The sequence below is a fragment of the Suncus etruscus genome, chromosome 1 (genome assembly GCF_024139225.1).
Source record: "Suncus etruscus isolate mSunEtr1 chromosome 1, mSunEtr1.pri.cur, whole genome shotgun sequence".
NCBI lineage: Eukaryota > Metazoa > Chordata > Mammalia > Eulipotyphla > Soricidae > Suncus > Suncus etruscus.
Window position 1 is genome coordinate 81,739,592 of NC_064848.1, and position 13,831 is coordinate 81,753,422.

The 13,831-nt window shown below is 47.0% G+C and overlaps 1 protein-coding gene and 1 non-coding gene across 2 annotated transcripts in view; both read right to left on the reverse strand.

Moving 5' to 3' along the window:
* Window positions 1-8,349: 8,349 nt before the first annotated feature.
* The window catches only part of PTPN3 (protein tyrosine phosphatase non-receptor type 3), a 78,133-nt gene continuing 72,651 nt past the window's right edge, over window positions 8,350-13,831 (reverse strand). The window contains exons 22-25 of the mRNA XM_049784499.1: window positions 12,620-12,748; window positions 11,065-11,210; window positions 10,462-10,597; window positions 8,350-9,431 (exon numbers count right to left, since the gene is read on the reverse strand). Coding sequence (XP_049640456.1) covers window positions 9,354-9,431; window positions 10,462-10,597; window positions 11,065-11,210; window positions 12,620-12,748 — 489 coding nt within the window. The 3' untranslated portion in view covers window positions 8,350-9,353. The remainder of the gene's footprint in view (window positions 9,432-10,461; window positions 10,598-11,064; window positions 11,211-12,619; window positions 12,749-13,831) is intronic.
* LOC126029402 (U6 spliceosomal RNA) lies at window positions 12,036-12,142 on the reverse strand. The gene has a single exon (XR_007503002.1). It is a non-coding gene; the product is annotated as a U6 spliceosomal RNA (small nuclear RNA).

Genomic DNA, 13,831 nt, shown 5'->3' on the forward strand with positions numbered 1-13,831 from the left:
CATGGGCAACACACTTTAAGCTAGGTCTTTCCTTTGTATTCTCTGATGACTGGGTCATGTATATTTTCTATTTCTGTATTTATTTTTGATTTTGAAGCCACACCGGTGTAGCTCAGACCATATGGGGTACAAGGGATTGGACCCAGGTCAAAGACGTGAAGGCAAAAAGCCTATCCACTGTACTGTCATTCCAGCACCTTCTTCCCAAATTCTTATGTTGAAACTTTAACCTCTCATAACTTTTTTGTTTGTTTTTTGGGGTCATACCCATTGATGCTCAGGGGTTACTCCTGGCTCTGCACTCAGAAGTCACTCATGGCAGGCTTGGGGGAACCATAAGAGATGCCGGGATTCAACCGGGTCTGTACTGTGTTGGCCGAGTGCAAGGCAAACAGCTTATCCCTGTGCTATCGCTCTGGCCCCAACTTCTCATAACTTTTAAGATGTAAAGGTGTGAGGCTGGAGCAAGAGCAGAATGGGTGGGGCATTTGTCTTGCACGAGGCTGACCTGGGTTTGATCCCCTGCATCCCATATGGTCCCCAAAGCCTGCAGGAGTAATTTCTGAGTGCAGATCCAGTACTAACCCCTGAGCACCGCCTTGTGTGGCCCATAAAACAAAAACAAAACAAAACAAAAATATTACATGCTTGGAGATTGGGTTTGAGGGAGATAATCAAGTTTAGAGAACTTGACCCCACTAAGGTGGGGTCACCTTAGTGATGAGATTACTGTCCTTGTCAGTGGAAGAGGTTCCTAGGACTGACTCTCAACCAGACACAGAAGGAAATCTGCAAGTCATGGTGCCTTATTCTCAGTTCTTTCCAGGCTCCTCCTGTCTGAGAAATGAAGTTGGAGTTCAAGACATCCATCTGCACTTAGTGATTGCAATCGGAGGAGATAAGACAACTGTGTGTTTGTCTCAAACAGGCTATCTGTTATTTCTAGAAATCATCTAGATCAAAAGGAAAAAAAAATAGCACTGAAGACTGCCCTCTTGTTAGGTTATACCTTATTTTACCTAAAACAAAGATCATTCCTGGTTTCTTTGTATGTTTGTTTACAACTTGGATTTACACCCAAACAGAGATTGTCTTACTTGTAAACCTGGATGGGACTGGCTCAGGATAGCCTGAGCTATCTGTCCTTCCAGCTCCACCCAGGGGTGGTCTCTGTACTCAATAAAAAAAACTCCAGCTCTGGGGCCCGGAGAAATAGCATGGAGGTAAGGCGTTTGCCTTGCATGCAGAAGGTCGGTGGTTCGAATCCCGGCATCCCATATGGTCCCCTGAGCCTGCCAGGAGCGATTTCTGAGCATAGAGCCAGGAGTAACCCCTGAGCGCTGCTGGGTGTGACTCAAAAACAACAACAACAGCAACAACAACAACAAAAACGGCAGTTCTGGCAGGCAGCTTGCCCTCCATACGAGGATACGAGAAGATGCCACATGTTTCACCTTCAATCTGGTTTGAAGGTTTCATGTGCTACGCTGATTCAGACGCATTTACCTGGGGTTGAAGATATGGTGCATGGGGTGATTTTACACTTTCTGGACTAAAAGGTGTGAGCACAGTACTCAAAATGCCCACAGCTGAGAAAACACTCTTTCTTTCCCTCCCTCCCTCCCTCCCTCCCCCCTCCCTCCCCTCCCTCCCTCCCTCCCTCCCTCCCTTCCTTTCTTTTTTCTTTTTTTTCTTCCTGTCTTTCTTTTCTTTTTTGGGGGGGGGGGCCACACCCGTTTGATGCTCAGAGGTTACTCCTGGCTTAGCGCTCAGAAATCGCCCTTGGCTTGGGAGGACCATATGGGACGCCAGGGGATCAAATCGAGGTACTTCTTTGGCTAGCGCTTGCAAAGCATACACCTTACCTATAGCGTCACCTCGCCAGCCCCCAAAAGAACTTCTGGTTTTTTTTTTCTTGGTTTTTGGGTCACACCCGGCTGTGCTCAGGGGTTACTCCTGGGGCCCGGAGAGATAGCACAGCGGCATTTGCCTTGCAAGCAGCCGATCCAGGACCAAAGGTGGTTGGTTCGAATCCCGGTGTCCCATATGGTCCCCCGTGCCTGCCAGGAGCTATTTCTGAGCAGACAGCCAGGAGTGACCCCTGAGCAATGCTGGGTGTGGCCCAAAAACTGAAAAAAAAAAAAAAAAGGGGGGGGGTTACTCCTAGCTATCTGCTCAGAAATAGCTCCTGGCAGGCATGGGGGACCATATGGGACACCGGAACCAACCACCTTAGGCAAACACCGCTGTGCTATCTCTCCGCTTTCTTTTTTTTCCCTCTCTCTTTTGTTTTTTGGGCCACACTGGTGATACTCAGGTGTTACTCCCGGCTATGTGCTCAGAAATCGCTCCTGACTTGGGGGACCATATGGGACTCCATATGGGGATCGAACAGAGGTCCATCCTGGATCAGCCACATGCAAGGCAGACGCCTTACCGCTGCGCAATTGCTCCAGCTCATTCATGTTCAGACACAAAGACTCCTCAGACTCCTCAAATATGGGCCTCACGTGAGACTTCAGATCCAGATCACGATCTCATCTTCTCCCCCCACATCTGCCTCTCCCTGTTGTGGCAGTAATGTTTTTGCCAAATTCTCAATGTAGAAACCAAGCCCAGCCCTGGCTGCCTCCCCATGCAAACTCATCATCATCATCTCTTCTTTTAAATATGTCTTGTGATCACTTACTCTGCCACCAGGGACCTCTGCCACTGCATCAGGTTTTCCTTGGTGCTTCCTCTGCTGTGGACAGTGATATTGGAAAGTCTAGAGTGGCCTCAGAGGGAAAATTAGGAGTTTTTCTTGAAAGACACAGAAGTTGAAGGGTTCATCAGCAAAAGATATGAGTGGCCATTGATGCAGGCTGACCTGTGGGGACTGGCTAAGGGTTCTGGGGTTTCAAGAAAAGATGTTCAGTTTGTACTTTTATATATTCTTATTCAAATGTACACTTCAAGACATGTAGCAATTTTGGGGAGATTGTGCTCATACATATATTAGGAAGTACACTTAAAAAAAGAAGTGTCACCCTCTTCTGAACATGGACAGGAAGCTGAAAGGAGGTCAAGTGATATGCATGAAACCCTTTTGGTAACAGAATTGCAAACCACTGGTGCCTAAAAGGAAAAAAGGCAGGTAAAAAAAAGTGAAGGCAAATGTCTGCCAGAGGTGGAAGGAAATTGAGGAAACTGGTGGTGGGAAATGTACACTAGTGAAGGGATGGGTGTTCGAACACTGACTGAAACCCAATCATCAAGAACTTTTAAACTCTGTATTTCATGGTGATTCAGTTAAAAATGACACTTTCCCTTCTTTTCCTTTTTTCAGCAGGATGTGGATGTGATAGATGGTTTGGAGCAACCCTTTTAGATTATGAAGTGAAGACATACCTTGAGGAGGCTCAAATTTTTGGAGAAGTGTCCAAAATTTTCCAAAAAGGATGGACCAGTCAACATTCCTGCAGCGAATGAAGATCCCCTTTATTTTCTATTTCCATGCCAACACTGGTTGTTTTTGTTGTAATGTGTGCCAATCTTCTGGTATGAGGTGATTTCTTTGCTGTTTTGACTTACATTTCCCTGATAAGTGATGCAAACATTTTCTTGTTGTTGTTTATGAGCCACACCTGGTGACGCTCAGGGGTTACTCCTGGCTAGGCACTCAGAAATCACTCCTGCTTGGGGGACCATATGGGACACCGGGGATCGAACTGAGGCCCATCCTGGGTCAGTTGCGTGCAAGGCAAGCACCCTACCTCTGCTATCACTCTGGCCCCAAGTGACAAGAACATTTTTTTCTATATACTTTTGAGTCATTGGTTTGTCTTTTTTGAGTCGTTCTTGGTTTTGTTGTTTTGTTTTGGAGCTAAACCCAGCAGTGTTCAGTGGTTACTCCTGGCTCTGTGCTCAGAAATCCCTCCTGGCCAGGAATCTAACCCAGTCCGTACTGGGTCGGCCACATGCAAGGAAAATGCCCTACTGCTATGGCCCTCACTAGTTGTTTTTGTTTTTGGGTCACACCTGGCAGTGCTCAGGGGTCACTCCTGGCTCTATGCTAAGAAATCGGTCCTGGCAGGCTTGGGGGACTATATGGGATGCCAGGATTCGAACCACTGTCCTTCTGCATGAAAGACAAATGCCTTACCTCCTTGCTATTTCTCCGGCCCCAAGTTATTTTTAAATAAATCCTACACTTTAAGTTATAGGTTTCGCCGGTGCGGAGGAGCTAGAGGTAAGGTGTCTGCCTTGCCAGCGCTAGCCTAGGACGGACCGCGGTTTGATCCCCTGGCACCCCACATATGGGGACCATATCCCCCAAGCCAGGAGCGACTCCTGGTGTATAGCCAGGAGTAACCCCTGAGCGTCACTGGGTGTGGTCCAAAACAAAACAAAGAAAAAGTTATAGGTCTCTCCTTTTCTTCCCTTTGTTGCCATTGCAGAAACCTTGACTGTATTCGGACATTTGCTTGTGGTCCTCAATGGTGATTATGCAGTTGGTTGTGCCTGCACATTTGGCTTCTGTGTCTACTTCACTACTGCTGAGGGTCAAGTTGTTTTAGGTCATTAGAAATCACTTAGAGCGGAGGGAGCTGGGCAAGCACCCACAAGTGAGTTTTGCTTTAGTTTCATTCTCTAACTGGATGAGGTACATGTTGTCTATGTCAGGGATAGGAGGAAGATGGGTTCTGTACGAGGCAGAAAGGTGACCCAAGGCTTCAGTTGCTGCATAAACCACTTATCCTTCAAATTAATCATAAGACAGAATAGTGACTCTCAGGTAAAAGATTTCTTGTAACAAAAATATTTCCAGAGGCCTGAGAGAGCACACCCTTGCTTGCCTTGAACATGGCCAAACATGCACCACATGTTATCCTGAGCCCAAGAATAATTGATTCTTTTTTTTATATTTATATACCTTTAGTGGTTTATTAACTGTCAATATGTAAACTGTTCTCTGGGAGTGATTGATTTTTGAGTGCAAAAAGAGGAGTAATCTCTGAGCATTGCTTCAAAAACCAAACCAACTTTTCAGGACTTCCTTATAGTAGATAGAAGCCCTGTGACTAAGTGCTGAACCAAAAGTCACACTTTCACTCTCTCCTAATGTGTCTGTGGCTGACCCAACATCATGAACCTCAACAGACAATCTGCATATTGGCCTGACAGAATGAGAGAGAGGCAAGGTGAAGCCTAGGGCCGTGGAGACCGGAGAGCTGTGTAGGTAGCCCTGCCTGAGAGAGTAAGAAAACTTTGACTTGAAGTTACTGTGCTCTTAACAGCTGAAATGAATTCTGATCTCAAGTTGGCTAAAGTCAAAGGCAGAGACAAACAGTGAACTTTCCTCCAAGCATTCATATATACCATTGTCATAGCTGCAGCTACATACAAGTAGAGGACTATTGACCCATGTTTAATCCCCAGCACCCCATGATTCCCCAAGAATGCCAGGAATGATCTTGGAGTGCAGAGCTAGGAGTTAGCCCCGAGCACAGCTTGGTATGACCTAAAAACCGTAACACCTTCGCCCTCAGCGAACCAAGACAACACACTCGGAAACCAAGACATTACAATAAAATGTTAACAGGCAACAATTATGTTAGCTTCAATGTGTTTATACTGATCCATTTTTCAAAAGTTACTAAGAACTCAGTATCAATAAAAATTCACAGAACTCCCACCCCATTAAGACACCTTTTAAAAAATGGTATGACTTGACATAATTCCCTTGATGGCTCAAAATGGAATGTGAGCTATAGAGATGGTGGACAGCCCAGACCTTGTTTGGGCCCTTTGTTGGAGTCAGAATGTTTTCCTTCGTGTTTTTAGCCTTAGATTCCGGACATGAACTGGAGTGATGGTGGTGGAAAACATCCTTAAATTTGTATTCACAGCAACAACATCTGGGAGACCATCTCTTAGGGACAAGTCACAGAAATGTGATCTCTTTCCAGTAGCAGCTCTGTGGATTGGATCATGATATAATCCTTTGGAAGTGAGTCCCAGAACGATAGAAGTTACGAGAACTAAAAAGCTCACGGAATCTAAGCCTTTGATAGATCTGCTAACTGGGGAAAGGGTGACATTGCATCTAAATCAAATTCTAGATCCAGGTCCTTCTCAGTTTTTGCTCACTGATGCTGTTTCTCTGTTGCCTCTGTAGGATACGACCAGTTGCTTATCCCCAAATGAAAGAAAAGGCAATCAGAACCATGCTGGAATAGCTTCTACACTGATCTAAGAACAAACTCTTAGTGACTTAACGCTAGTCTGGCTAAGCTCTAAGCCCTCCTCTGACTAGAGTGAGTCAGTTTCCTCCACTGGAAATCAAACCACCAAATATAGGAGCCGAGTATGTTGGGCACTTGCCTTGCATGTGGCCAACCCAAGTTCCATTCTGGGTTTTCCTATGGTTCCCTGAACCTTGCAAAGAGTAATTCCTGAGTGCAGAGCTAGGAGTAATCTCTGAGCACTGATAGGTATGGCACAAAGCTCCCCTCCGCCTCCCCCATAAAACTCACTCACACCAGCACACATTCTACAGTGAATCATGAGGAGGAACCTCCCATCTTGATTAAACAGCCACATTAATGTGACTAATTAGATCACCCAGGAAAGTACCAGATCGTAGGATATGAATGTCTTCTTCATACACGTTCAACTCTCCCAGGCAAAATATTTATCCTGATTTTTATGAAGTTCTTCTTTAAGAACTAAAAAGGCTTCCTGAGTATAATTGCTTAAGTTTAGATGGTGGTGAAGTAGTAATCTTGAGCTACAAAATTGAACTGGTAATAGAGGCATTAGACTTTGTGTATTTGATCCATGAGTGAATTCTCATCTTGTTCCTCCTAGCACTTTGTGGGCTTGGTTCTGGGTAACACCTGGGTCTGAACATCAGCATACATAGCAACAAAGGCTGGCTGTAAGCTTTCGTGAGCATCTTAGAAATGGAGAGAATGCATGGTAAATTTCTGCAATTCTATCAAAAAACTTCATTAGCATTTATTTATTGATTGATTGGGGGGGCCCACACCTGACAACACTCAGGGGTTATTCCTGGCTCTGTGCTCAGAAATCACTCTTGACAGACTTGGGAACCATATGGGATGCCAGGGATTGAATCTGGGTCCATCCTGGGACAGCTGTATGCAAGGCAAAATGCTCTACCAGTGTGCTATCTCTCTGGCCCTTAATTAGCTTTTAAACTCTCTCCCTCCTTCTCTTCCCCCCCATTCCCTCTCTCCCCCCCCCCCTCTCAATTTAGACTTCTCAAGCTTGGTGCACACAGAGCAAGGATATATTCTCATCAATGGCAATTATTTGCTAATGACCCTGATGGCAATTACGTTCTTGTCAGCTTTCCTCTTATTTGGCACTTTGTAGATGCAATTTTCTGAATACAGACGAAACAGAAGCACTGATATGATATTCCTTTGTGCACCTGGTTCTTCAGAGAAGAAAAGTGCTTTTTTCTTATTCATATAGATGACTTCTTTCCTTGGCTTTTTTGAGCTAATCAATGAATCTGTTCATTTTCCAAGTCATTCATCCAAAACTGTGTCATGTCAGTTGGATTCTGGCTGATGAAACCTCACATTACCAGCACAATCTTTCAGTCCCAGCACTGAGTCCTGGCACGGTACTCACCCCTGCTCCTTGCACTTAGCAGTGAAATTTAAGTGAAGGAAAAAAATGGGAATATAGAAGTAAATATGGCAGGGCAGGAGATAGAGAAACCTGGCCCCCACGTTTTTTGATTCCTTTTGTAAGCAGAAAATTACATGGTCAGTCCAGCATTTGTTAAACATCAAGAGTAGCTCTATGTACGGGCAACAGTGCACAAAACATCCGTTTCCTACTAACTCCTGTGAAGAAAGTGGCTTAGCATCTGTTCTCTTCTGGATGCACACAAAGCACTTTAAAATACCATGTTAAAATTTTCATGTCGTTTATTTTCCTTAAATAGTAATTTGCTACCGTCCTGTCACAAATTAAAAAAAAATTTTTTTTACACAGTGTTGACAAAGGCAGAATTCTTCAGGACAATCAAAATCATGATGTACTTAGAATAAATTAACATCGAATGTGTTTATATTCAGATAGTCTGATCCGCTCCTTTGAAATGAAATGGAGACCATTGTAAATGAGGGTGAATGCATACATTTGTTCTTCTCTACAGAGACTCATTCTTTATATAAACCCAACTGTAATTTAAATCGAGTTAAGAATCCTGAGAAACACTCAGTCATGGGCATAGGCGCGTACACGCACACGCACATACACGCGCACACGCGAGCACACACACACACACACTCAAACACACACACACCTTTGAGACAACCTTTGAGACAACCTTTAAGAAGCTCAGTTTCCTGTAGTTCAACAGCTAGAAGATTTTTCCTAGGAAGGGCCAAAAGAGTCTAAATATTTAGATGCGATCCCATCTCCCTCTCAGGAAAATCACAATGTTTCAAGTGTAAGAGCTTGAAGTAGCAGCAATACATGTGGTAGATTCAGTAGTGGGTGATTCCAGTCCCCTGCGTTGGGAGTCCAGTAAGAGGTGTGCAGAGGCAAGAAAACCTGCTCCTGAGAGGAACTCATGGGGCCACGGGTTCAAGGCCCGCATGCTCAGTCCCGGGGAGAAGTCACCCTGAACCACACTCGAACCCTGGTTCAGGTTCAGACGTAGTTCTGGGTGGGAACCTGAAGGCAGGGGATCACTAATGGGGGGGGGGGGAGGGAGATCCTGTATTTTGGATAAGACTCCCAGAAAACACAATTATGGGAAGTGGCGAGAAAGGACTAAGGAAGGGAAGACAAGGCCTCCCTGGCAGAACTGGCTACCGCCTCGCCCTGGAGTATTTTCTTTGGGGATTCCTCGGCTTGGAGGAGGACGAGTGCTAACTGGGCCAGCTCCATGCAGAAGCATGGGGAGCTTGGCCCATGGGTGTTGAGCACATAGCCCACCGAAGGAACTCCCAGAGGCCTCACCACCATGTTTCTGGGAGGTCAACAGCAGTGCTGGTGTTCCCCCCTAAAGTGCCCCAGGTGGGTAGGCAGGAATATGGCAGAGTCCAGGAGGAAGGCGTGTGAATGGGCCATCTCCACATGGAGCCCCATTCGCTCACGTCTCTGCAGGGGCGACAGGTCTAAAGGAGACTGTATCTGCATGCGTTATCTACACAGTCCCTATGTACACGGTACCTCTTCTAGAGAAAGTACAAGTGCCTGCGTTCAAAAGTTCTCATTCCTTTCCCCACAGTTCCTGTCCAGGTTCCCCGTGCTGCTTCCAGAGAGGTCTTTCCTGGGGAGCATGCCCCTGGGAGAGAGGAATGGAGGGCTTCACAGCTGCCTTAACTCGGATCCAGTTTCTGGACTAAGCCTTCTTCATAAACACGAAGGATCGCCTCGCACACGAACTTGTACTGGCTCTGGAAAAGAAGAGTGAATGGTCAGAATACCCCTGATGTTGCACCGGGAACTTCTCTACCTGGCAAGGACACCACATCAAATCCAATGTCAATCCAATGTAGAGAACAGCTCTTGGCACTCTTCCCCCAGGCCATGTGAGATCTTGTGCCTGGTGCCAGGGGAAGGATTTGGGGGATGAGGGGATGTGTCACTTCCTGCTGGGGGAAGAACTAGGCCACAATGTCATAGAAACCCAGGAACCAGGAAGGCATCAGGGAACAGCGAGGAGGTCTCTGCAGGGTGCCCACACTCCTACACACACAAGTGTGGGGACTTATTCTGGTTTTTTGTTTTGTTTTGTTGTTTTGGGGCCACACCCAGCTCAGGGGTTTCTTCTAGCTTTGCACTCAGAAATAGCTCTTGGCAGGCTCAGGGGACTATATGGGATACCAGGGATCAAACCCAGTCTGTCCCGGATAGGTCGTGTACAAAACAAATGCCCTACTGCTGTGCTATCACCCCAGCTCCTGGGAGGCTTATTCTGAAAACAGCTGAGCTGGAGCTGGTGGTCCAAACAACTGGACGGTGAGGGAGAGAGAATGGTGCTATTGAGGTGCATCAGTTGTTGTGGATGGGAGGGAAAGGATTTGTTTGTTTTAAAAAGAGAGATTGGGGGCTGGAGAGATAGCATGGAGGTAAGGCGTTTGCCTTTCATGCAGGAGGTCATTGGTTCGATTCCCAGTGTCCCATATAGTCCCCCGTGCCTGCCAGGAACAATTTCTGAGCATGGAGCCAGGAGTAACCCCTGAGCACTGCCGGGTGTGATCCAAAAAACCACAAAATAAATAAATAAATAAATAAATAAAAAGAGAGATTGCCAGTGACTGTTAAAATCCAGGGCAAACAAATGAAAGAAAAACGCCTTTTAGCATTTTTTTGCTTGGCTCCTGACAAGCTCTGTGACTTGGAGAAGTGATGGGGTCCCTTTACTTTGGGCACCAGGCCCAGTTCGGGCAAGGAACTGGAAGTAAAGGTCACTGTTTCACTCACTGATGTTTGCACCATCATGGCACGCTGGTCTCTCATTTTCCGGACAACGTCCAGCGGGTAGACAGGCAGGTTCTTCTCAATGAGGCACATGGCTGTCTCCATGGTCACCAGCACGCCCGTCCGCCCGATTCCAGCACTTGAAGGAAGAGGGGAGCGGGTTTTCAGGGTGAGCTCCCATGGCATTTCTGCCCAGCTACGCTTGACTCTCACCAGTCCCAAACTCACATAAAATGCACAGACAGACATATGCATTGGTTCTCAAACCCACAGCCAAGTTTCTTTTTCACAGTGGGAATCAGGAAGCCACCTACATTTCAGTGTACAACATCCCCATCCATCCACGTTCTTCCCCATCCTTCCCATAGTCCCTGCCATGGCCAGGCACACAGGGACAAGAGGAAGAGGGAGAAGAGGCTTTCTTTTAAGTTCTGGGCTACATTTACAAGCTTATGGTCCATAGAATTCTGAATCTTTTGACACAGTGAGGAAAAGACGCACAGAGTCTGTGAGGGGCTTGAAGCTTTGTGGTACTCAGGACCATGTGCACCAGAAACTTCCCCCAAAGAAGTGGGCACTGAAAAACCGAATCACAGCCATCAGTACCTGCAGTGCACGAGGATGGGTTCATTGTCCACCCTCAGGGAGCGCATATAGCTGACGAATTTCAGGAAGTCGGAGGAGTCGTCAGGCACTCCATGGTCAGGCCAGGACACATATTGGAGATGCGTCACCGTGTGTTCCTCACCAGTCTACGGGGTACAAAGGGGTCAGGGGGTGAGACCTGATAGGCACAAAGGTGGGGGGCAAAGAGAATACCCAGACCTGCCGTGCCACCAGCCAGGGAGGCGCTGGCTGCCAATGTGCTTGTCCCTTTGTACATGAGCCACGCTGTGGTATATGACGTGTCCTCACGCCCTTTGGCCCCAATTCCCCTATCTTCTAGATCTCAACTCAGGCTGCCTCCCCCTTCACCTTTACATCCTCCTGCTCTCCATAATAGCAAAGCTACACTGCCCACACACACAGGCTTTTAATGGGTGAGTGTACAGTCCCAAGTTGGCTGTTTTGACCAGCAGCAATGGGCATGTCCATGACACTGGTCCTTGCCCACCACTATTTTTGAAATGGTTTCTCATCCCCAACTGCACCTCTGCACTTCCTTTGCTAGAGGAGTGAAGTGGGAGTTCGGGAGAACTCAAGACTCTGCACACCATGCACTCCAGCCTGTGAGGTACCCACCTGGCCTGAGGATGCCTCAAATATTGCCTCTCTCTTCCCTTGTTCCTTAACTCCTGACATACACCTGCCGCTCTCTCAACTGTGAATAAGACTCTCTCTAGCTACTTTAGTCAGGTAAGAGGCATCATGCAAGTTTTCCCTTTTGTGACTGTGTAAAATGTACCCAAGGTTGACATGTGCTATAATATGCACTAGTATTCTGCTGTGTTCAAGGCTGAGCAATAAGCCACTGCACAAATGTGCAGTCTTTCCATTCCAGTGTCAGGACTGCTTTCACTGAGATTATTTTTTTGTTCTCCTTCCAAAAAAAAAAAAAAAAAACCATTAGGGAATATGAATTCCTAAATAGGTTCATGAATTTGCATGGCATCCTTGTACACAGGCCATGCTAATAATCTCTGCATCGTTCCAATTTTAGTCTATGTGCTGCTGAAGCAAGCACTCACTGAAACTATTGAGAAGAGCCTTCCATACATATGGGCATCCGGAGACTTGGTCTTGGACACTGGCTGAAAAACCTCCAGTGAAGCACAGAGAGGTTGAAGAACTCAGCAATCAGCATCCTACCTGCCCAGCCCTTTGAGGCCACAGAGGATTCACACCTGTCCTTGTTGGCTTATTCCGGCCTATCTGTCTTTCTATGCAACAGATTCCCCCAACAGTACTGGAATGTCCCAAGTCACTCCTGGAGATGTCCGCTGAGTGCTGTGGGCCTGCAGGTCCAGTGACAGGGGGTAGTTATACGAAACTGCTCAGCTACTCAGAGGCCACCAGTGTAATTGCCAGCAAGGCTGGGGAAGCTTGTGTGTTCACATAATGAGGAGACCTGAACTCAGTACCTCCCACATGTTGGACACAGGAGTTTTCCTGCATGTCCCAGCACCTGCCTTTGAACTGCACTGCTCTCGTCATCCCTTACCTCTATGTTAGTAACCAGCATTTCTCGGAACACGTAGGCAAAGGCGCAGTCCTCAGACTGACAGCGGATGTGAAAATTTCCCTGCTCCAAGACGTCAGGTGGGTCGGGCCAGTACTGGTGACACTTGGTCTGTAAGGAAAGACACTAGGTCAGCTGAGCTGCCCACCACTGCCATGGTCACCTGTACACGGACCTACGCTGATGGGTGGTTGCAAGCCAGAGCCCTTGTGCTTATTGTCAGGCTCCTCAGAGCTGCAAGGAGAGGACTCTAGGGTAGGCAGATGGGCTCTTGCCTCTTATCTCATGACAGGCAGGGGCACCTCCATTCTTGGAGAGATTGGGTTGGAGACTGCTTCTGCTCACCAAGCCTGGGTTGGAATGGTTCCTATTGCTGGGCGAGACACCTAGACTGAGGGATGGCATTCTTCTTGCATATTACTTTAATCACAGTCTCAAAACTGTTCAGGAGGGAGCAGTGTTCTGCATGGCTGGGCACAGAGCCTCAGAGAGTAAGTCTCCTGTGGGACATCATGCCCAGAGGGAGTGGGTCAGCCTTAGTTTCCATATAGCTGCGCTGGAAGAGAGGGAACACTGATCCTAGACACACTGTCCATTGTGTATTTTCACTTTCCGTAAGGCACATTCTAGATCCTCAACTACACACCAAGCAGAGCAGGCGAGGAAGTGGCATCCGGAGCATTTAAGTAGGTGATTCAAGATTAATTTATATTTGCTCTTGGGATAAATTTCTGAGTAAACATTTCACAGTGAGGCTCTCCAGACAGAAGCAGGAGTGAGAAAGTGTAGGATGCAGCTAATCCTGGCACACTGAGTTCTATGATGTGACCTGTAGCTCTGTCCTACAGAACCTAAGTACACTGTTAAGCATGGTGTGGTGCTCAGCATTTGGCTAGTTACGACCTATCTTGTCTCTCTGCACAAAGTTTTACTGTAAGCAGGCAGAAGGGGTAGAAGATGCAATCGCCTCCTTTGCGCTGGGAACCCAGCACTGTACCACCAACCTCAGGACCGGTTCCTGTTATGGGTGGGAGAGTTTACTTTTGGGGGCCTGGAGAGATAGCACAGTAGCGTTTGCCTTGCAAGCAGCCGATCCAGGACCAAAGGTGGTTGGTTCGAATCCCGGTGTCCCATATGGTCCCCCGTACCTGCCAGGAGCTATTTCTGAGCAGACAGCCAGGAGTAACCCCTGAG